The 22111-nt window shown below is 53.1% G+C and overlaps 1 protein-coding gene across 1 annotated transcript in view; it reads right to left on the bottom strand.

The window, feature by feature from the left end:
• GFRA2 (GDNF family receptor alpha 2) overlaps window positions 1–13997 on the bottom strand; it is a 66680-nt gene extending 52683 nt beyond the window's left edge. The window contains exons 1-2 of the mRNA XM_006258381.4: window positions 13565–13997; window positions 3899–4213 (exon numbers count right to left, since the gene is read on the bottom strand). Coding sequence (XP_006258443.2) covers window positions 3899–4213; window positions 13565–13604 — 355 coding nt within the window. The 5' untranslated portion in view covers window positions 13605–13997. The remainder of the gene's footprint in view (window positions 1–3898; window positions 4214–13564) is intronic.
• Between the last annotated feature and the right edge of the window lie 8114 nt (window positions 13998–22111).

The raw sequence follows: 22111 nt of genomic DNA, 5'->3' as shown, positions 1-22111 counted from the left end.
AAAAAAAAAAAAAGAGAAAGAAAAGAAATATGTATGGTCAGACTCTAAGCCTCTCTCACTTGAAGACAACACACTTGCTTTGCTTGGTTTACTAATGCCCCAATGACAAATAGCACCTTTATTAAAGTGTGTTTAGGAAACACTGTAACCTCCCAGTATATTGCTTTTCCAATTCAATAAATAATTAAATACCGGCTCAACCTTGCTGCTTGCTAGGTAAATTATCAAGTATTAAAACGCATCAAACTTCTCCTAAGCAGGTTATGATACAATTAACCTCCAGGAAAGGCACCTGGGTTGAAGCAGCCTGGCTTAATGAAAGGACAGAGCCCCACAAGTGCCACAAAGGCGGGAGGAGGACAGATAGCCAAAAACCAGCCTATTAACCAGAGGCATTGTGGGCAAATCTAGCAGTGGCCAGAGATGGGGACATGCAGATCAGTCACCTAGCCTGTGTGGTGGGTATATACCGTACCACTGGATGTCTTTCAGTGTCACAGAAGGCAAGGGGACACTGGATGGCTGTGGGACAGGAAGCCTATCCGTATAATGCAGCCTCTGAAACATGGTGGAGTTTTGTAGAGTGGCTTTGGGTGGTCCTATAGCAGGCCCTGCCATCTCGGTCTAGGACTCAATCTTGCCATCAGCCCACCAGCAAGATCTGAACCTCTGGGTGGGGTCACAAGAGTGGGAGTCAAGAGTCCTGGGTCCTATCCCTCTAATTTAGCTCCCTTTTTTGGTGAGAAAGAGATGCACTGTCACTTCATGTGCCTGTGATAGCACCCCAGCAAAAGCAAGGCCACTTCTGCTAGCATGGGAAGGTCAAAGCAAACCACGAGCTCTCCACAGTGCTTACCTTGACCTGCTAACACACATTGAAGCTACAAACTGCCTCCTCAGCTCTGGTCTTCTACCTCACATTATGCAGCACAGATAAAAGGGCACACAGAGAGGACAGGTAACCTACAAGGTGAGCCTAGAAAAATTCAGGCCATCCCTTCCTCCTGAACACGTAAATCTTCTTTCATTCATGTCCACCAAGTTTTTTGAAGCCCCTGAATGAAGGCTGTTAATGAGGGGCAAAGCCCAATTCAGCACAGATCCCTGCCTCCAGGCTGGCTTTCCAGTCATCCATCTGACCCACATTTCCATGATGCAGAGGGCTCATCTCTAGCAGCTAATGTGCCTTAATAACCTGCCTCACCTTCACGAGCATTTTAACATGGTTTAAAAATACACCTTCCCCACAGCGGAGCACAAACAGACAGTCCAAGGAGTCACTGGGGCCAGCATTAGCAGGCACACTCAGTACGCACAACGCAGGCTGCCCACAAGACATCCAGGTCCAGGAAGCACTCGCACCCCCTCCACTTTGGGCCCCACAGGCAAGTCCCCATGCTCACAAAACCATAAGCATCAGGAAGCCTCAGGCTAGGGTGTGCAGCAAAGGAAAGCTAGAGCCTTCGGCTTGCACACCTATAGGGAGAGGAGCTGCAGGAGCAAGGTGGGGAGATCCAAATTCCTGCCTCCCCCTTTGAAGAGGAGAAGACAGTAGATAATCCTGTCATCAATAATCGAACAGCCCAGTGCTGGCAAAATCCAATTTCAATTACTAGCACTGCTCCCGCCTCTGATTTATGCCTTCGCCTGCCTGCAATTACAGCCGCCCTGGTGCAACTCAAAGAAGTCTGTTAATGGAAGCATCCAGCTCCAGGATCCCTCCAGGGCTGTCCTACTGTGCTCACACCCCCGGCATGCTGCCCAGAGAAAGGCCTGTGTTAAGGAGGTGCCAGCCTGGTATCCAAGCTTGGGGCAGCTGACAAATGAGGACTCTTTAACCTACAAACAAAGCAATGACAGCCTGCAGCTCCATGCCCTGCCTGTCCCCTGGGAACCACATCCTCTCGACCCCAGCATACCTGCAGAGTCATCCAGCAGGCTACAAGGCACTTCTGCCCCTCCACCTTCAGGTTCTCAGCCCACTCCTCACTTGACTCCTCTTATTCCTGTGGCAGTTGATCCACATAAAGGGATAAACGAAGTCAGCCACCCTAGCAAGGTCTCTGCACAGCTGAGCTGGTTCACGCTAATAGCCAAGGCAGCCCTTTGCACCTTTGCCCAAAGGATCTCAAAGCACCTTGCAGAGACGGGTCATCGTCATGGCCCATAACATGGAAGAACAGAGAGAAGCAGCCTGTTGCAAAGCAAACCGGGGGCAGGATCAGAGGCCACATTTGCTCTTCCGGGATGTCAGCACAGAGTTGTCCGGCTCGCTTCAGGGTGGCTGTTACATTCCAGGTGGGGAACAGAGCAGAAGTCATCTTGGGCTTGCTAACTACTAGCCCACGCTGCTTTCCAGAGCACAGAGACCAGGTGCTTCTTTCCATGCCATTCCCCTACCCCTTGAGACCAAGCTGAGCTCCACTGCACACCAACAAACAGAAGTTAACACTGTATTGGAGAGAGAGATGATCCACAAGCCAAGCCCGAGTGACACCAACAGCAGGACTAGATTGACAGCTTGTTTCACATGGGTGTGGGAGACAGAGTTGGAGTACAGAGAGCCTGGAGGCCAGTCCATCCAACCCCCTAACACAAATGGGAAATTACCTTGCTGCCTGCGAGATGTGCTCCCATCTCCACAACCCGCCTTGATGCCCTGATGTGCCTCCTCATTACAACCCAATCTCCTCCAGCGTGCTTTCTCCATGGGGTCAAGACTGCCCCAGGTCTGCCTGGGACCCAGCCCCGCTTTGCAAGTCTAAGCAAGAGCCTCATCAGAGAATAGCCCAGCATCATGCTCACTTCACCCCTATTGACCCCTATTCCAACCCAGCCTGGTTTTCACAAGGATGCACCTTCCAGAATAACAATCAGCTGATTAACGCAGAGAGGCAGGCAGAGGCTGAGCTAACAGAGTTGCCTCCATGCACAGGAGTGGGCTGCAGGGCTCTAACCCCTGGGCCAAGCTGGGCGTATTGCGATTGTCCTCTGCTCTGTTGCTGGCCTTGTGCTCTGGGATGGATAGGGGTCTTTATTGCACAACCAGTGTGGGACATGCATGAGTTTGGAGAAAGATAGAGTCTGGGAACGGGGAAGATGGTCTAGAGAGAGAAGAGAAGAGGGAGCGTTCAGCAGAGAGGAGATTTCAGTTCTTCCTGGAACTGAGAATCACTGAACCCTCACGGGCTAAAGCACCCAGGCACATTGCTTAAGGACATCCGACTGACCCTGCTCTGTGCTTATAATGGGACATCTGGCACAGACAAAGGCAGGAAAGGAGTTTAAAGAATTCCACCAATTCCCCCCTGGTCTGTCCTGCCCTGGTGTTCCAGTCCCAGGCTCCCCACCCTGCATTCCTATGCATTCAAGATTAGTCTGCAGACTCCCTGGCCTGTCCAGCAATATATCACTTCCCAGATCCATAGCAAACCACCCAGGTCTTTGCTGCCACGCTCCTCAGAGCAGAGGTAAGCAGTCCCCATATGGAGGCTCTTTTTCAGGGCCAGGCTGTGCAGCTCCCAACACACCCCATAACCCATTCCCGCTTCATCTGCTCACGGAAGCAGTGCATGCTGCATAAGGTTCACGGCTCAGCCAAAACGCATCGAATCCATCCCTCAGATAGCAAAGCAGAGCTGCCTCTTCAACTAGGGAGCCCAGAAGATTTGAATCATCTCACCTTCCCCCTGGGCTAGTAAGTCAGAACAAGGGCTGTAGTGGACAAGGACTTTGCCTTCCAAAGCACCAAACAGGCCTGGATCTATCCTACCCCATGACCTATCAATGAGGCATACCTTCACCTGCACATGCCACTCCAGGGCTGATCCATCAGATGGTCCAACCCCCTCCCCCACCACAGACCCAAAGGATCAGAGCCGTAGCCCAGGACACTTACCCTCTGTCAGCCCAAGGTGTATACTCCAGTAGATCTGAAGGCACTGCAACTCCTTCTTCATGCCCCGCTTGCAGCGGCAGTCATAGAGCGGGCTCTCCTGCAGCACCTCGAGTGCTGCCTGGCACTCCTTGTTGGCCAGCATGGTGTTCCTGTCCCGGCCAGCCAGGCACTGGCGCAGGGTGCGGTAACGGGAGCTGCAGCTCGACTCAGCAGCACACAACTCATTGGCCCGGACACAGTCCACTGGGGTACGCCAGCCATGAGGGTCGTGGCCAGCCAGGGAGGAAGGGCCAGCCAGGGAATGGAGGATCTCGTCTGGACAAGGGGGACAAAAGAAAGGCCAAAGAGTGATGAGATGGTAGCCACACTGCAGGAACAAAAGCCCCATTAAAGCACTGCCTTACCATAGCACCAGGCATAATGGCACAGAAATCCTCCCCCCCCACCAGAACTGCAACCCCTGCTGCTAGCCCAGCCCTGAGCTCTCCACACACACAGCTGTGCCAACACCACCCAGTTCTGTCATTAATCCAACCAACCTGCACCATTTCAAACCAGTAGCCCTTGCACGCAACCTGCCCTTTTGCACCCTCTGCTACTCCTATCTTGCATTCCAGCTAAGCCCCGTGCATGTACTTCAGTCTTGCTGTGTGGCTCGGCTGCTATTTCACATACAGGATTCTCCTGAACATGCCTAGGTTAACATAGTGGGTAGTACAGCCTCCTTCCACCACCCGTGGCCAGATCTCCAGAGCTGTCTCACTCTCAAAGCATTTTACAACCCTCCCAAATCAGTCCTAACAATCCCAAGCTTTCTGTTTCAGGTAGGGAAACTGAGGCAGCAAGCCATGAAGTAACTCAAGAAAGCTTGTTGGAAATAGAGCAGAAAGGCCTCGCTCCTGGGCATCTGCTCTAGCCATCAGGCTTCAGTTCTTCACACTCAAGCAACTGCCCAGAGAGAGCAGTTACATTAAATAAGAAGCAGACAGCATGAACAAGCTGCCCCAGGCAATACATCTGGGTTCAGGTCTTCAGGCAACTGGCACAAAAGAGTTAATTCTCCAATTGGCCTCGACTTGGCTCTGCCAGGATAACAACTCTTGCGCTGGGCTTCAGACCAACCTCTGCCAGCCGAGCTGAAGGAACAACTCCATTAGCTGGCAACAAGAGAGAGGTGTTACCCTTTACAGAATCACACCCTGGATAAGGACATGACAGGCAAAGTCTTGGCATGAGACTCTAGGGAACGTGAGCATGTCCTCAGGATCTCTGATCAGCCAAGGAGAGCTTGTTTCCTGGTCTGCAATGCTTGTCACCTATTAGCTTTGGCAAAGCTCACAAAAGGTAGAGCGGCACAGGTATCTCCTGCCAGAGAAGACACCAGCTCACCAGTCTGTGGTTGCAGCCCTCTCTCAGCAAACAGCAGAGCAACTACCCCAACCCACAACAGGAGTCCCAACCCCAGCAAACTCTTCAAACCCACCTTCTACTTCTAAGGGTTTTACTCAGCCCCTCAGGAGGCAGAAACAAAAGCAGGTGCTTATGTGGTCAAGCACAACATGGCTCAAAATGGGGGGCAGCAATCACGACAAATCACAATCCGGGGCCGGGGCCAATCCCGTGACGGCTGATCGCTGCAGCCACTTCAGGGTGTGGCTGCTTGCAGAGAGGGCACCGGCGCTCCCGCCTGCCCGCTCTGCCCATCACCTAAGCGGCGAGTGCAGCCGGTCAGGGGTGCACTGGTGCTTTCAGAGGGTACATGTGCACCCCCGTGCACCTCCTATGGGTCGCCACTGGCAAAGCCAAGGACAGCAAGCCTCATGTATCAGAGCCATCCCTGCAGACAAGTCCTCTTGGGTACCGCTGCCTGACATAAGCAAGGGTTCATCTTCACCAAGTAAAGGATGCAAAACTTTGGTTTCCCAGCCTTGCTATGGGTCCTGGCAGACTCTAGTGGAAACTTCACTGCAGCCTGCTAAGCTCAGGGTGGCTGAGGACTTTATTTTACACTGGATCCCAAAAGCCACCAGAACCAGCCCCAGCAAAGAGGCTGCCTGATCTCCAGGGCAAAACACCGTGCTGTGAATTTCAGGGCAAGTCCACTGAACTTACTGTGGATTGGCAGCTCTGTAACAAGGGCTGGAATGAGACCCGACTTGCTGCATCATCTCAGCAGCGCAGAGATGGGGAGAGTGACGCCAGCCAAAGGAAAAAAAAACCCTTGGAAAACAGCAGTTTCCAAAAGAAACAAGCAAAGAGGGAGGCAGCCCCAGCTGGGGATTCTGTGCTCATGGAAGATCCAGACTTGGCTGCTTTCATCCAAAGAGGTGAGTAACCCGGTCCTGCTTGGGATTGGGCATCAGCATATCTTCCCCTCCCTGTAAGCTCCCCATTCAGTCCCTAGAAAGGAGCTGATGTCTGGAACTCGCCATCGCCGGTGTTACCAATGGATTCCACCTTCCCCAGGGTACCAGAGCAGGACAGGCGGGACATATGGGGCCCGAGTCTCAGGGGTAAATCAGGAGTCATCGGAGTTGGCAATAAGAAAGCAGTCAACCGCCGAAGGAATCTCAGAGTACAGAGAAGAACCAAGAACTTCTCCGGGTGATTCTTGCCCATGCTCGTTGGTTTAATTCATGAGTAGATCTGGGGTCAAAGGAGAACTCCCCTCTCCTTGATGGACACAGGGGCTTTTCTCACCCTAGGAAACACACACCAAGCATCCTCTATCAGGATCAGGTCAGCACATCCCACCCTGCCAGGCATCCCTCCAGCTTCCCTACACTGCTCAGCCATGCCCTGTGCTTTCTCAGCCTCCTACCATTCCAGCATGAGATTATTCCATGCCTCTTGCTCTGAGGTGGTTTGGAAACTTGTTCCAAATCCTAATCCTGGAGCTCAGAGCCGTCTCTGCCTAAATGAGAGCCAGATGGGCAAAAAAGCATGTGCGCACTTGTGTGGTGTTCTTTCCATCTCAATGAAAAACATGCTGTATGTGATGTCGCCCTCTAGCAGCTGGTCCACATAAAAGATAAGAGTCTACTATTGCTGCCAGCTCTTGGAGCTGTACTCAAATGTTAGGGCAAGCATTGCACACAAAGCCTACCACAGCCAGGTTTATGTTCAGAACAAAACACAGCCAGGAAACTCTGGGGAAGGTGGACACTCAACCTATACTCCCCAAGCTCTGCAGCTGCCGAACGAGCATGCAGCAGCTTTATTACAAAAAAAATAATAAGAATCACAGGGAATCCCACTGCTGTTCCACAACAAAAGCAAATGCAACTCGCCTGTTTCAATGAGCAAACTGAAGCTCCCAGCTGTTTTTATGGAGTGATTAAATTTGTGGGAACTTGGAAGGTAAGTAGATATGTAATTATCCAATAAGACAAGATTTCTGATGCAGCTTATTTGCGGCTCCAATAAAAACCAGTTAAGGCTTCATGCAAAACTCAAGCAGACAGCACGGATAGAAATCAAAGAGCCAGCTACACGACTGAGAACCACCAGGGCCATTCCTTTCAAACACATTCCCCTGCAGTGCAGGACCCTGAGCCTTGTGCACATTGGATTCGAGATGAGCTATTCCCCTGCCACCATAAGTCAGCAGTGGGCTGAGACATTACGTGCTAGAAGGTCCCAGTCCTTGCATAGGCCATGGCACTCTCCCACGTGCACATCACCCCTGATTGAGCCCCATCTAGATTTGTTCCTCCAGTAGGTTTGAAAGTGGGTCTCAAACTGAATGCCATCGACTGCTAACCACATAGCCAAGGCATGGGGGGAGACCTGCAGAATGGCTTGGCGGGTCCTTAGGAAAGGCAGCTCCACACAATGTCCCCAGCACGCTACTGGAAATATCCGCTGCACACATCAGGATAGCAGAGGCGGCTACAGGCCAGAAGTGAAGGGCATCAGCAATGCCCAGAGTGGGAGCAAGGGAGGGCCAGGGGGGCAATGGCTCAACACTGAGCTTAAGCAGTGGTGCTGGAATACAGCAAGCTGCTTGGTGGGGTGGGCTCAACTGTGCTACGGACCCAGGGCTGAGCAGCAGGATAGCCTAGGCCCTGGACTGAGCTTTGGTGATACAAGGTCTGATTCGCATTGACTTCCTGATGCTGTTCTGGGGACATCAAAAGACCAGGAAACAAGATGCAGATGAGATGCCCTGATATGTGTAGCTGTAACATTGCATGCAAGCTTCATGCCAACGTGATCTACTGGAGGCATTGCAGACAAAGGAAAAGAAATGAGGCTGTGCTGCTACAGCTATCCTTTGCTTTCCAGGCCTTGCCAGGGAAACCTAGAGCAGCCTTGAGGCCGCTTCTTTACCAGAAGCTGGGAGGACCCTGCCTCACTTGGAAAACTGAAAGCACAATGAGGCCTTCTCTTTGCTTTCCCCAAACATAAAGATAGGAGGATTTGAGGAACAGGGAATGGGAGCATGGTGTCTAGAAGCTGAAAATCTGAGAAGGCGCAGATCACTCTACAATTACACAGATCCCTGAAGTCAATGGGACAGTGGGAAGGCAAATGCCTAAATTCAGCACTGCAAATCAGTACCTCATGACCAGACAAATAGCATCACACTCCCTCTGAGCTGAATGGAAGCTGCTTCCCAGGGGCCTTGTTCAGGAAGATGGCACTAAAGTCCAGCTGAAGAGGGCAAAAAAATCCAAAGGGAATGAAATACAAACCCCAGTCAAGGGCTACCAGCTGCGATGATCTTATCACACTGGCTCATACCAGAGTCTCAGTTTTATCAGGGGGAGGACAAAGACAGAGCATAATTCTAGCTCATTGACTTTGGAGAAAAGCTTCAAAATTTGACCGGTAAAGGCTTGCAAAGCAGAAGGCCAAAAAAACCAAACCCAAAAGTATTAAAAAAACAAAACAAAACCCAATCTCATTAGCTTTGAGCCTGCCTCGTGATTTTTGGCTGCAGGCTGGGAACAACCCTGAGCTGTGCAGGGGACAAAATTTTTCCTTGCTGGACCTATCCCTACACATTACTATAGTGAACCTGCTCCTTCAGGACTGCAGAACTAATGGGACACTGCATCTTCCCCTACTGCTGAGCTCAGCCATACCCACCTTCCCTTCCCTCCAACGCTCTCTTCTCTCGTCCGCACATCAGACCGGAACCAGAGACAACCTGTTTGCCTCATTTCTAACTGGTCATTTCTGACCTCATTTCATTTATACTGTTATATTCTTATAAATGGCTGTGAAACAGCATCCCGCTGAATTTGAAGCCCACCCCATCCCATCACCTGATGCTGGATATTGTATAGGAGGAAGCTGAAGTCAGCTGTAACGAAGGAGAGAATAAACATGTCCAGACAGCACGTTGAGCTGCCTTCCAGCCTGGGCACTTAACGGCTGTCTCTCTCTCTCTGTCCCTAGTATGTGATGGATTGTGCTGCAGGTTCCTATGTTCCCTCTCCCATCCCTCCCAGAGCCCTGAGGCCGCCTAGCTCCCAGCCTTCAAAGGCAAACGGCTGCTCTTGCATGCCACGGAAATGCTCACTGCCTCACTCGCACAGATATGAAAAACCCTAGATACAAACAGAAATGTCAGGCTGGCCGTAGCCTCCACGCACAAATTCCACTCTATCCCCGACCACGGGGCAACACAGCCCGGGTACAGAAGTGAGACAGTGACACCTAGAGGCCTTCCCGGGCTGCATCCGGAGACCCGATTGTCCTCCAGATGCAACAAGCAACAAGCCTCAAAGAGCGAGGGGTCACTTTGGCATTTATTTTTAGCCTTTTTGGCATCATTCTCAGCCACAACCTATTCCCTCCCAAACCCCTGCAGCACAGCAGGCTTTTAGAAAGCTCTGTTCTCCTGACAACCTGCACATCCTAGCAGAGAGACTCTTTTATTTGACAGCTAGTCATTCCTGCCACCACCTCCTCCATACTGTGCTGGGAAGGGTGGTGTCCTGGGTCAGGCATCAATGCCTTTCAGATGTGGACCCAGGGAAAGCAAGTTAATGAGCTATCACACTATCTCTTTCAGCCTTGCAAAACATGAACAGGCATTATGATCCATGGGGGTTCAAGGCAAGAACAGGGCAACGCCCCCGGGGTCAGAGAGGACTGGTAAAATCCAGGAGCAATGTAGCAGGGAGCTGCAGGTCAGTTGAAGCGTGTTTGCAGAAAAACAGTCCCTTGCTTGCCCTCCTGTTGAAGAATAGGCATAAGCAGTCCTTCCTTCTCCAGACTTCAGCCACTGCGTCACCTCCTAGGCCACGGATGAAATCTGGGCAGACACGAAGGTGCACTCATAATCCTCATCGCCTGTGCAGGACACCCAGCCACAAATCACATCACGGTTGAGTTCTGAGAGGAAAATTTCCCCTTGATGAACTGGAAGGTCTTCTCAGATTCCCAGTGCCCTGGGTCCCACGACTTGGAGGAGGGAAGCCAGAGCACTTCTCGGATGTCCCAAGATCGCCCCTCCACATGGGCGCCTCTTCATTCCACAACCAAAGCCAATTCCAAGCCAGGCGCTCACGTATGGACAGCTAAATCATTTGCCCTCGGAGCTACAAACTGCAGGCAGAGCTGGCAGGGAGGAATGGGAGCCAATGTCTGCATGCTCCCATCCTTCCAGGGACTAAATGCAGGCTCCTCACCCCAGGAAGGAAGAAGGTTTGGTGTGCAGAGTAAAGACAGTTTGTCTCCACATCTTCAAAAAAAGGCTACAACGGACAAGGGTGTCACACCTCAGGCACCAGATCCCAATGCAAACAATACAGGCACTTCCCTCCAAGGGCTTAGATGCAACTGAACATCATGGACCCTTCCATTGCCTCCCCACACCGACTCTTTGTCCCTCTCCCACTTCTCTGCACATGCGCCTTCCCATCCCAAGTGCAAATCCCTTGGGTTTACACCAGGGGTGATATTGGCACTACACTCTGTGTGGAGTTAGACCTCACTGATACCCAGGCCTTGCCCCCGTCACTCCCAAGTGGGAAGGGGGAACCCACACCCCAGGCCTTCCCAACATGGCCCCACAGCACGGTCCGTCACATTTCCTCTGGCCTTCCACCCTCGGTCAGTTCCCTCCAGCTCCTCCACTCCGATCAGGACACTAAGAGCTTGCACTGATGGAGGGAATCCCTGGCAGGCCCAGCACAGAAAGGCTTTGTACATGGGTGCACTGCTGCGACGATCCCAGCATGGACACTGGCACCTACTCATGGCAGCGAGAGGGAACATGGCAAGAATCTGCTAACAGGAGGAGCAGTCCCTGATCTGCCCGGCAGTCCTAGCTCTGGAAGCAGGGTGATGCACGCTAGCATTTGGCCTAGAACTAGTGCAGCTGGAGGCAGCACCTAACATAGCTCCTTGGCTGTCTATTAGACCCTATGAGTCACCATCTAAGAGCCCAGTCCTGCAAGTTATCAAATGCCCCAAGCTGCTGCTGAGTGAAGCACTCAGCACCTGACAGGATCAGGCCCTGCACTGGCAAGACCCCAGCTCCCGCTTCTCAGCTCTCCTGAAGTTGGGGGCTTGAGCCCAGCGCACCCAGCAGTTTAAGAAGCTGGAGACAGGAGGAAGCAGCCCAGAGGGAAGGGTAGTAGTGAGCAGGTGCTGCTCTACAAGCCAGGAAGAGAAGAGGAGCTCCCCAGGCTTTTAGCAGAGGGCTGGAAGCTGTTTCCCTGTGCATCCCCTTGCTTTCCCCCTCGCCATAGTCTCTCTCGTTAGAATATGCCCTTGGTCATCCCAAGGGTGCATCTTCATGCCCCTCCAGATCACTCAGACCCGAGACTGCATCACACCTCCTTCCCTGCACTCTCCCCCCAGCCCCAGCACAGGCACTGCCAGCTCAGCCCAGCCCACCAGCAAAGGAGAAGGATCCTTCCCCTATATCTACACATGCCGAGCAGTGACCCACCAAGCCCCTTTTCCAACCCCAGCCCATCCCTAGTGCTGTGTGATGGTGCCTTTCCCCCCACAGATAAAGGCAAATGCAAGGCTGTTCAGAACTCCCAGGAGGTGGGGATGGGGGGGGAGCCTGGATCAGGGGGTGGTGTTAATCTCCCCCCTACCCCAGAAGCAGCAGCCTCACACACACACCCAAAACCCATAGCAATAAAACATCTGCAGAGAAAGTCAATCGCATCCTCAGCAGCCTCTGGACGTCAGAGCACAGCGAGGATTTGCAACAGAGGCACAAAGCTCGGACAAGCAGCTGCACACAATCCAGTGGGCTAAAGGGTTCGTCCGAATCTCCCCGCAGCCTCCTTGATCATTACTAAGTCACGGTGCCTTTTTTAATCAGGCCCATGCATCTATTCTGATTGGCTGCGCCAGAGACCTTTGGACGGGGGCTCTTTGATAGCTAAATAGTCATTCATTACCACAACTTCACTCAATTCAAACTGCTCCTGCCTCTCATGCTCGTGCAGCTTCAGAGCCTCGCAAGTGCAGCGGTATTAGCTGTGCCCCAAAAAACAATCAGTTTCAGGCTCAGTTTGTCCTGAGGGTCAGCTTCTCAAGGCCTGGCCTGGCCAGGCTTTCCGGGACTCAGCCCACCACGAGGCAGTGAACCCACAGGTCTGATTCGCAAAGGCGGGCAGCACCCGCTGTGCATGCAATGTGCCCAATGAGCCCTAAAATCCCGGGCAGCATGCGTGAGGCTTGCCTGTACTGAATCCGCTAAGACTCAGATGAAATCCTGGCCGGTTCCCCTCCCCCACAGAAGCCAGCGGTCATTAAAATAAAGATCCAAGGGAACCAGCTTCCCCATCGTGGGCGACGGAGAGTAGCTGGGGCCACCGGTATCACAGGCTGCTGTACCACCCCCCCTCCCCATGCAGAGATGCAAGAAAAAAGAGGGAGCAGGAGCGCTCCCCTGTCCCTGAACTCTTCATGCAAAGCTTTCCAACAAGCAAGACATGCGTGAAGACCAGGGGGCAAGCTACAAAGAGCCTCAATCATTCGGCAGTTGTGTTTTTTCCCCTCCGGGGCCTCTTCCAAAGCTCCTGCTCCCCCTACCCATCCCCACCTAGTGCCTTCAATGCCCCCAAGCCACTGAGAAGGAGGACACCACCCAACCCACGGGCTACTCTCTGCCATCATCCCTCTGCCCCCGCTTGTGTACAGCCAGGAGCCCCCAGGTGCTGTCCAGCAAGGATGTTTCAGGGTCAGGTGTACCTCAGAGGCACTTTGGTGGATAAGCACTGATCGTAAAGCAACCCCCCCCCCCCTTCCCACACACACATACACACGCACTCTTGAAGTCCCCCTAAGCCAAAGGAGGAAATATCCTCGCAGCCGCCTGGGTCCCAAACCATCTCGCTCCCACTGCCCATCCACAAAAACCCTGCTCCGGTCGCGGGGGGAAAGCGCTCGCGACACGGAGAGCAGGTCGCTCGTTCTCCCGCAGGGCAGGGACCGAGGAAACCCACCCCGTCCGCACCCCTCAATCTCAGGGGCAGGAGGGGGAAGGACCCTGAAGTCTTCCTAGCAGCTCCCCACTGCTCCTCTCGCCTCGCGCGTGCCCCCAGCCCTGTCCAGCGGCGCTGGGCGAGGACACGGGAGAGGAGCCTGGGCTCGCGTCCCCAGCTCCAGGGCCACCCCTCGCTCAACTTTCCCGCTGGCCTGCCCCGCGCAGCCCGGGCACCAGCTCTCCGGGCGGGCACTCACCGAGGCAGAGGAGGACGCGGAGCGCGTTGGCCAGGATCATGGCAGGGCATCCAGCGGGGTCCCCAGGCGCGCGGAAAGCAGCGGGAGCCCCCCCGGATCCAGGCGGGGGGAGCCACCAAGCCCGGCCCCCCAGCCCCGCGCTTCAGCTCGTGCCGCCGGGCACGGCCATGCCCGCATCCCCCGGCGGGCTCCCCAGGGCGGGCGCTCGCGGTGGCCGCAGCTCTCGCCTCGGAGCCCGCACTGCCCTGGCTCGCCCGCCGCCGCCGCCGCTGCCGCTGCCGCTGATGCCGCGTCTCGCCCACCCCCTCGCGGCCTCCGCAGCCAGCCAAAGGCAGCCGCGCCGGCGGGGAGGGAGCGCGAGCGAGCGAGCGAGCGAGGGAGGGAGGGAGGGAGGGAGCGAGGGCAGCCCCTGCCCGCTGCCCCGAGCGCGGACGCGCCCAACTTTGCGGGGCCGCAGCGGGAGGAGGGACGCAGCTCCGCCGCCGGGGAGTGCGGGCAGGGCAGGGCAGGGCAGGGGCCGCGGGGCGGGCCGGGGCGGGCGGCGCTCCTGGCCCCGCGGGGCCGCTCCGCACTGGGGGAGGGACGGGGGGGGCAGGCGGGTCGCGCCCGCTCGCACTCGCCCGCGCTCCCACACTCACACCCTCACCCTCTCACACACACACTCGGACACACGTGCCCGAGCACACACTCGGACATACGTGCATGCTCACCCTCACACACGTCATACACCCACCCTTACACACCCTCACCGACACAGTCATACACACACCCACGCCCTCACACACAGTCACGCATAAGCCCTCACACTCACCCTCACACACATGCACTCATACGCACATGCACACACTCACCCTCACAGACACTCTCACACACACCCACACACCCTCACAGACACTCTCACACACACCCACACACATGCACGCGCGCGCGCACACACACACGCAGGGCACGGAGGATTCCTCCCTCACGGCCAAGAGCCCCAGCTGCCTGTCTCCACGCCTCATCCTCCAGCAGCCAGCGCCCCCCCCTGCACACACACACACACACATACACCCTGCAGCTCCTAAGCCCCCAGTGCTCCCCGCCTTGTCTGCAGCGCGTGGCCCTGCAGGAGAAGAGCGGGCTATGCCCCTCCAGAGCCCCCAGCCCAGCGCTGGGAGGGCCTCACTGGGTGTCCAGCAGCTGTGGACCACGGAGGAGGCGGGGGTGTGGGTGCCTTCCACATGCAGACACCTGCCTGGAAGAAGAGCCTGGCTCACTGTGGCGCGGCCAGCAAAGGCCAGGGAGGCAAAGGCAGGACCTGCTACCAGTGATGTCCCTGAGGAGCGGAGACAAACGTAGCAGCACTGCTGGGCAGGGGCTAGGCTGGAAGTCTGGGGGACTATTGTGCTCAGAGCGACTAGGACGCCAGGCATGCACTGGGCTGCACAGAGCCCACGCCCGTTTTATCCCCCGTGCCCTGCTGTGCTGTGCAATGGTGTACACGGGCCCAGAGCATGCAGAGTCACCCCGACCTTGTCACCATGCAACCTCAACAGTCCTACAAGATTCAGGCCTCTGAGCACAGCTGCTTCCGTGGCAAACAATCATCCTTAGACGCTTTAACCTCACATTCACAGTACGGAAAACAAGAAGGAGGGGGGGGATCACAAGCAAAAATGTCAAGTGTTAAGCGAACCTTTCAGTTCAGCATCCCCTTTTTTTTCCTGTCACTTTAGATAAGAAGTAGAAACAACCCCCCCCCCCCCCCCCCCCATAAGAAGCGGAAACAAAAAATCCGGTCAGACAATCTTTGAGATGGCATCAAAAGCCGTATTCAGCGGGTTGGGGAGGAGAGAGGCAGTGGAGAGGGGCCGGAGCTGTTGTCATTGCTCATGTTGTGGGAGTCTGATCCTGCTGCCTCGAAGACAAAGTGAGGCAAACCTACGCATGCCAAAGGGGAGAGGAGAGAGCAGTTGAGAGAGAAATTACAGCTTCTGTTCCTGGCCACTAGAGAAAGGCAGGCACAGCACACAATCTTATCAGCTGCTCCAAGGCCTGGCCAAATTGTCCCGGCATCGGGCTCCTGAAGACACTGCTTTTAGCTGCCCTTTTGAACACAAATTCGGAGTGTGTGGTGCAAGAAAAGGCAATCTTAGCCAAGCCAGACTCCTCTTTTTAAGCAGGAGGCAAAAGAGAGAGATAAAGAGAAATAAAGCAGGGAAGGAAAACAACACAGGAGGGGGGTGTGAGAACCCGACGGCAATTCTCCTAGCCCAGGGGATGTTCAGGATGTAGCTGAAGACAGCAGAGGTGGGGGTGGCCGCTGGGCCCCTCTCTCCAGCTCGGTTTGGCCAGGATGGCAACACTCACGCCTTTTCATGCAGCAATACTTGCTGTCATATTAAGGCCCTCCGCAAAGTCCTGATGGCAGAATAGCCCACATTATATCTCATCATATCATCCACAAACTAGGCTTTGTTTCTAACCCATTGCCTTCCCGGCCATACTCTTTCCTTCCTCATTTCAGCCCAGCCCTTGGGTGGTCCAGCTATGCCTCTCTGCCTGAGGCATGCTGGCTTTTCTATCCTTAGCTTCTGCTGATTTCTATAAACAGTTTTCTATAACAAGTGGAGTTTGACAGAGTGCCCCCAGCCCGCTCAGAGAGCCAGGCCCCTGCTTTTATGCCCAGAGCAACTTCCTAGACAGGCCACTCTGCTGCCTGCCTGAAATGGGTCCTGGAGAAGGGCATTTGCTTGCATAAGCAGAGCAGGAGCATATTGCTCTGAGTTCAGATCTGGTAGGTTTCCTTGCTTTAAAAAACTTGCCCTTCCTGCATTTGGTTTCCTTAACTTTGCAGAACAACCAACACAGTCCTTTTCCTCCCCCCACAAAACAGGGCCACCAGCTTCCCATCTCAAACACAGCAGAGATGCCTTTCAGGGACAATTTGGTACCTGATCACTGAGGCGTGCTCCAAGGACAGAAGACTCCCAGACTGCTCTAGCAGTAGTAAACACTTAGCTCTCCTTTCTACCCTGTCCTATTTCCTGTCCCTTTCCTGCCCCGTAATTCCCCTTTCTCTGCCTTTGAGGGTAGTATAGGTTAAGAGCCTGATAAAACACCATGTTCTGGTACCTACAATGAAACCCTCCCAAAGAGCATTTCAAAGAACCCATTAAAGGTCTGGGAGTAGCAGGCCTGGATGGAGCCACAGCAAACCTGGAAAATATAAATGGCCCTTTAACCAGTGAGAATGAAGTCCTCAGCTGATCATTTTCTCACATTTGTTCATAGCTGACCAGCAATGCCTGCTTGAAATCAGATCCATCACAGGTGGAGTGAGCCCTCCTGAATGGTCCCCATCCTGCCAGCTCCTGAGTGCCCCAATCTCTGCTGGTCCTTGGAAGGGGATTGGAGCCTTGCAGGACTGGAGCATGCGATGCAGTATAACAGCAGCCGTGTGGTCCAGCCTGCTGGGCACTGTGCTGCAACTCCAGCCACGTGTATCCTATTCCCAGGCCTGCCACTGACCTTGGAGGAGGCTTTTGTGTCTGTTGTGGGAGCAGATTAAAAAATGATTACCTTGTTGCAATAAATGTTCCAGCCAGAGCTGGTGGTTAATTAATTAAGTCAGGAGACAGAGCTGTGCTGGAGCTGCTGCTGGGCAGGGGAGGGGGGTTCTTTCCCAGGCCAGCAACCAAAGAAGAGATGCGGAGCCTGGTTTTGGTCTCACAGGCTTTTTCCAAGCCAGGAAAATGAGGTGCCTTCCAGAGATACATTAATGCATCTGGTCTCAGACAGCGCTGGACAATGACAGTCATGTTTAAAATCTACGTTCAGCTCCAGGCCATCTGAGCTTTGCCTCCATTTGGAATCAGGGTAGCTACCTCAGCGCAAAGCCCTGTGTGGCGAACCCCTCCAACATCCATTTTAAAAGGGTTTGCATCTCTTGTACTTAATCTAGTCAGGATCATGCTCAATGCATCTGTTTCTAGCCTCTTCTCGAAAAGCCCAGACATGGGTTTCTTGCAGTTAAACAAAACCATTCATAGAAAACGAGAGTTGGAAGGGACCTCAGGAGGTCACATCTAGTCCAACCCCCTGTTCAAACAGGACCACCCCCAACTAGATCATCCCAGTCAAGGCTTTGTCTAGCCAGGTCTTAAAATACTGCAAGGTTGGAGAGTCCACTACCTCTCTGGATAACCTGTTCCAGTGTTTTACTACCTTCCTTGTGAGCAGTTTCTTCTTAATACCTAACCTAAACCTCCCTTACTGCAACGTGAGACCATTTATCCTTGTTCCATTCGTTAACTCATTCATCTGTGGATGTTTGTGCAATAAGAAGTCCTGAGTCTAGGGGTCTTACGAGAGAGCTAAAACCTTGACTATGAAACCACATGAGGTTAATGTGAGCTACGTTGGCATTAGAGATCACTGCTTCTGTTGCACCCTAGCCCTTTGCTTTAATAAGGAGGATCCAGCAGCCCAGAATTTCATTTATAATTTATTTTAAAATCATTTATAGCCAAGGCTGTGAGGAGCTCCCGAAATCAAAGCACTGAGTCTCACAAAGAGAAGAACAGAAATGAGGAAGCATATCTGCGTTGCATGGAGGCCTGCACTGCACTGCCTCACCTCCCAAAGCCCCACCCTGCCATACAGAAGGGGCAAAGTAAAGGCTGATTTGTCCCCTTTCCAAGCCCCGGAGAGGAATCTGGAGCCAGATGTTCCCAGGGCATAACAACAGAGGCATGAATAACAAGGAAACCAGCTGGATGACGACTAGGCCCCATGGGTTGAGCATCTTTCATGCCCAAAATGAATTGGGAAACCTTGGCCCTAATTTCATCATTAATGCCCAAATATATGCTGAGTTTATAGACAAGATTTGCATGAATAGCAGCACACAGGGGTATAGACTGACTGTGCTACTATATCAAGGTATTTGCACCATAGAGTGCAAGTAATGAAGTTAATTCCAAAAATAGCTCCATTTGCACATCAACAGATCATCTTTTCTAATCTCAGTGCTGCTTTGACTAAAGCATGATGATGATCAGACAAGCAATGCTTTACACAACACAGGCCGGAATCCATGGGGCTGGCTGACTTCAGCTGTTTTTATCCTGTAGCGATATGGGCCTGAACAAATATTGGCTCTGACTATCCATTAACTGTAGATAAGTCTGGATCGAAATGCAAAAAAGGCCCTTGCCTCGCTGTGGGCTGAATATAAACAATTCTGACTTAAGAAACAGCAGAGCTGAGAGAAGAAGAACTGGAATAGGGGGTCTGCACTGGACCAGGCTTGACATGCATTGGTAGCTTGGTGTGAGATGTCTGCTCTGGACTAACAGAAAACAAAGTAGTTCAGGACTGAGGTACAGAAAAGGCTGTACGAGTCCCCAGGCTGTGAAAGCTGTGGGGTGCAGAAAAGGGCCAGCAGACCGCTCGGTGGGGTCCCAGAGCTAGAATAGCCGATGCAGTGGGTCAAGCACTGTGTGGCCACCCCAGGGCTGGCATTGCAGGGACACTTTGGCCTCAGACAGAAAGCTGCTGTTGGAACAGCGTGACGGGGGCTCTCGCAGTGCTAGATGGCATGATTATCTCCACCAATATTTATACATGGCTGTGAAACTTCATTCTGTCGCTGCGCTGGGCAATTAGAAAGCCTTTGTGACATGACAAGGCTAATCAGCAAAGCTGATTACAGATGGAATGGAAGTAGGGATGCGCCTGGCGGAGGGCCTTGCTTTTGGGATGGCCTAGCTAGTCTCCTCCTGTCATTAATGCACTCCTCTGCCATTCATGCACCTCCAAATTTGAGGCAAGGAGTCCCTGGTGGTTTACCCATTGTAAAGATATATGTCCAGGACCTTTTGGTGCCCCTTAATTTCTGGTACAGACTTGCTATGGGTGGAGCTGGGCTCTATGGGGCAGCCCTACTTTGGAGTCCTGGATTATCTTGGGAAGGAAGAAAAAGCCAAAGCTACCATCAGTTTGGAAGGGGCAGCTCCTCTTCCTTCTCTGGGCATTCTTTGGATAAATGTGACCAAGGAATTTCTACCCTCCCTTGCATTTAAGTCCCTGTAATGCAAGCTGGATTTGCTTGTGCTCTCGCCTTTCGGCTTTAATTCTATGAGGTATTATCACATTAGCGGGAGTCAGGGTTGTAACGGTGACAGATTCTCATTAGCAGTGTAATCCGCGGGGAGGTGGGACCCGTCTGGGCACCCTGAAGCATCAGCCTGATTCCCGCAGTCTCACACCCTGTCTCTCACTGACGGAGATGGCTCAGCCAAAGATGGTCTCTTACCACACCATATTCAGTACCTCCTACTGCTAAGTCCCAGATCTTGCCTGGAGCTACTAGAAGACTAAACGCTACAATGCCACTGGCAGCAGCCTGAGGCTGGGTCAGCTATAGCTAGCCCAAGAAGGGAAGAGAGTCACACTGGAAGCACCTAAGAAGTTGTGCCCCTACTCCCCGTCCAGGCGCTAACCCCTCCTGCTGTCAGAGGTGTCCAACTCTCTGGGTCCATCAGGCTTTCCCGCAGGACAGGATCTGCAGGAATTACCCTAGGCAAGCATGATAGGGAAGAAGCCCAAAAGAGGAAGGGTGATTCAGTGGTCTGACCAGCGGCCTCGAACTTGGACACCCGACCAAAGGACTCCTTCTGTGGCCACAGCCATGTCACTAGGCCTTGATATCAAGGGTTAACAAACCTTCTCTGCTGCAGCAGGTTGGCATGAGACTAAGTACAGGTGCTCTGGCAGCCAGGTATCCTGCAGTGGGGATGCAAAGTGGATGTATCCCTTCACTCCTTTGAGCTCAGGAGCTCCCAGCACTCTCCCCATCAATAGGCAGGCTCTGCTTGGCAAACAGCAGCCATATTTCTCAGCCTGAATATTACTGGCTACAGCTGAGAACTGCATTTGGATGCCACATGTTCCCAAGTGGTTATTAATGACTTCCTCTCTCCCTAGTCAGAACACTGGACATGCCTTGCCAGGTTGATAATTTGTTCATTAGCTGGCTAATGAATGACTTGTTAATTACAGATTTGATGAACAGCCAGCAAGCCCTATCTGCCTGGAAGAAAAGAGGAGATGGAAGTACAGTATCTAAGGAGGCCCTCTGCTAATGGGCTCTGGGAACCGTGTAGGCTCTTTGAACTGGCTTGCTTTTTCCTTCGCTAGGTCCCTTTCAGCGTGGCTGGTTGCAGGTTTGGAGTATCGTGTGGTTAGAACAGTGCAGCTGGGGGTCAGCAAGCCTATTCCATTTCTGACAGGGAGTGTGGTCCACTGCTTAGAGCCAGGAGAAGATCAGGACTCCTAGGCTTGCCCTCCTGAATCTGCAAGAGGAACTTGGCCTTGTGGCACCTGGGAGCCAGGACTCCCGTGTTCCACTTCTACTCCCGCAGCAGACAGCCTGTGTGGCCTGGGGCAAGTCACTTCTCTTCTCTGAACCTCAGTTTCCCCCTCTGGAAAAGAGCTGGAATCTCGCCTACCGCCTGCATGTGCTGTCAGGGTTAATGGTGTTTATTAAGTGGTCTGAGATGCTCAGATGGAAAGCTCAGGAGGAGGACAAAAGGCTGTATTATTAATCATAGAGTAAGCAATACATCTCCCCGCTGCTAATAGAAATGCACTCTGCCTGTACATCCAGCACCTGATGCCTGAGAGCTTGCGGTATTCATGCACCTGCTCTTCCCAACAGCAAGGCAAAGCCCTCAAGAGCCCATCTCTGCACTAAGCCCTGTTTGCTGCAAACACCTGAATTAGTTCATTCCTACCTTTGGCTTTGAGTTGTTTCTGCCCAGGCCAGGCTGATGCTTTCATCCTCTGGATGGGTTTACCTTATGGAGTGACTGAGCTGGGCTGGGCATTGTGCTTTGGGAACTTCTTGCTGGGGACTTGCTTTTGCAGGCTCAGGGTATAGGTCTCCACTTGGATTACATTCCCAGGCAAACTAGGCTACCAGCCCTTGCACCAGACTGTCTTAGGACTCTTCAGCTGCCGATGGCCTCATCCTCCTTTGCCAGCCATCCAGCCAAATTCAGAACTCCCTGCCAGGATTTTGTCCCCACCATCCCCGACACAAGTTTCTTTTCATCTTGTTAAAAAAATCCTCCAAGAAAAGGGAAAGCAAATTAACCAAACTCTCAAGGCCTCAGAGCTAAGAGGCACAAAACAAATGGAATAGCCCTGTGGCTCACGTCCAGTTATGGGCAGGCATTACCTGTGCAGCTGCCCCACCATAACTAACTTGCTTCTCCAGGCACGGCTGAGTTATGGGGCACTTATGTGCCAGACCTGGCTGCCATTACTCATGGCGCTTGTGGGACATTCTCCAACAATCGATACGTGAGGCTCTGAAATGGTGTGGGAGAGCTGGGCAGGCCAAGGCAGATGCTGGGGAGTCACAGTAAACTCTCAGCTGTCTTGCTTTCACTTTTATGGGGGGCTGCAGTACTGTGCTGAAAGCACCAGGTTTTCAGAAGCAAGGACCCTCGTGTCCCTGGGGGCACAGCAAGTCCAGCATCTCAGGTGGAGGGGCCA

Source organism: Alligator mississippiensis, chromosome 7 (assembly GCF_030867095.1).
Source record: "Alligator mississippiensis isolate rAllMis1 chromosome 7, rAllMis1, whole genome shotgun sequence".
Taxonomy (NCBI): domain Eukaryota; kingdom Metazoa; phylum Chordata; order Crocodylia; family Alligatoridae; genus Alligator; species Alligator mississippiensis.
The sequence above is the reverse complement of the archived record's forward strand: the minus strand, read 5'-3'. Positions and strand labels throughout refer to the sequence as shown.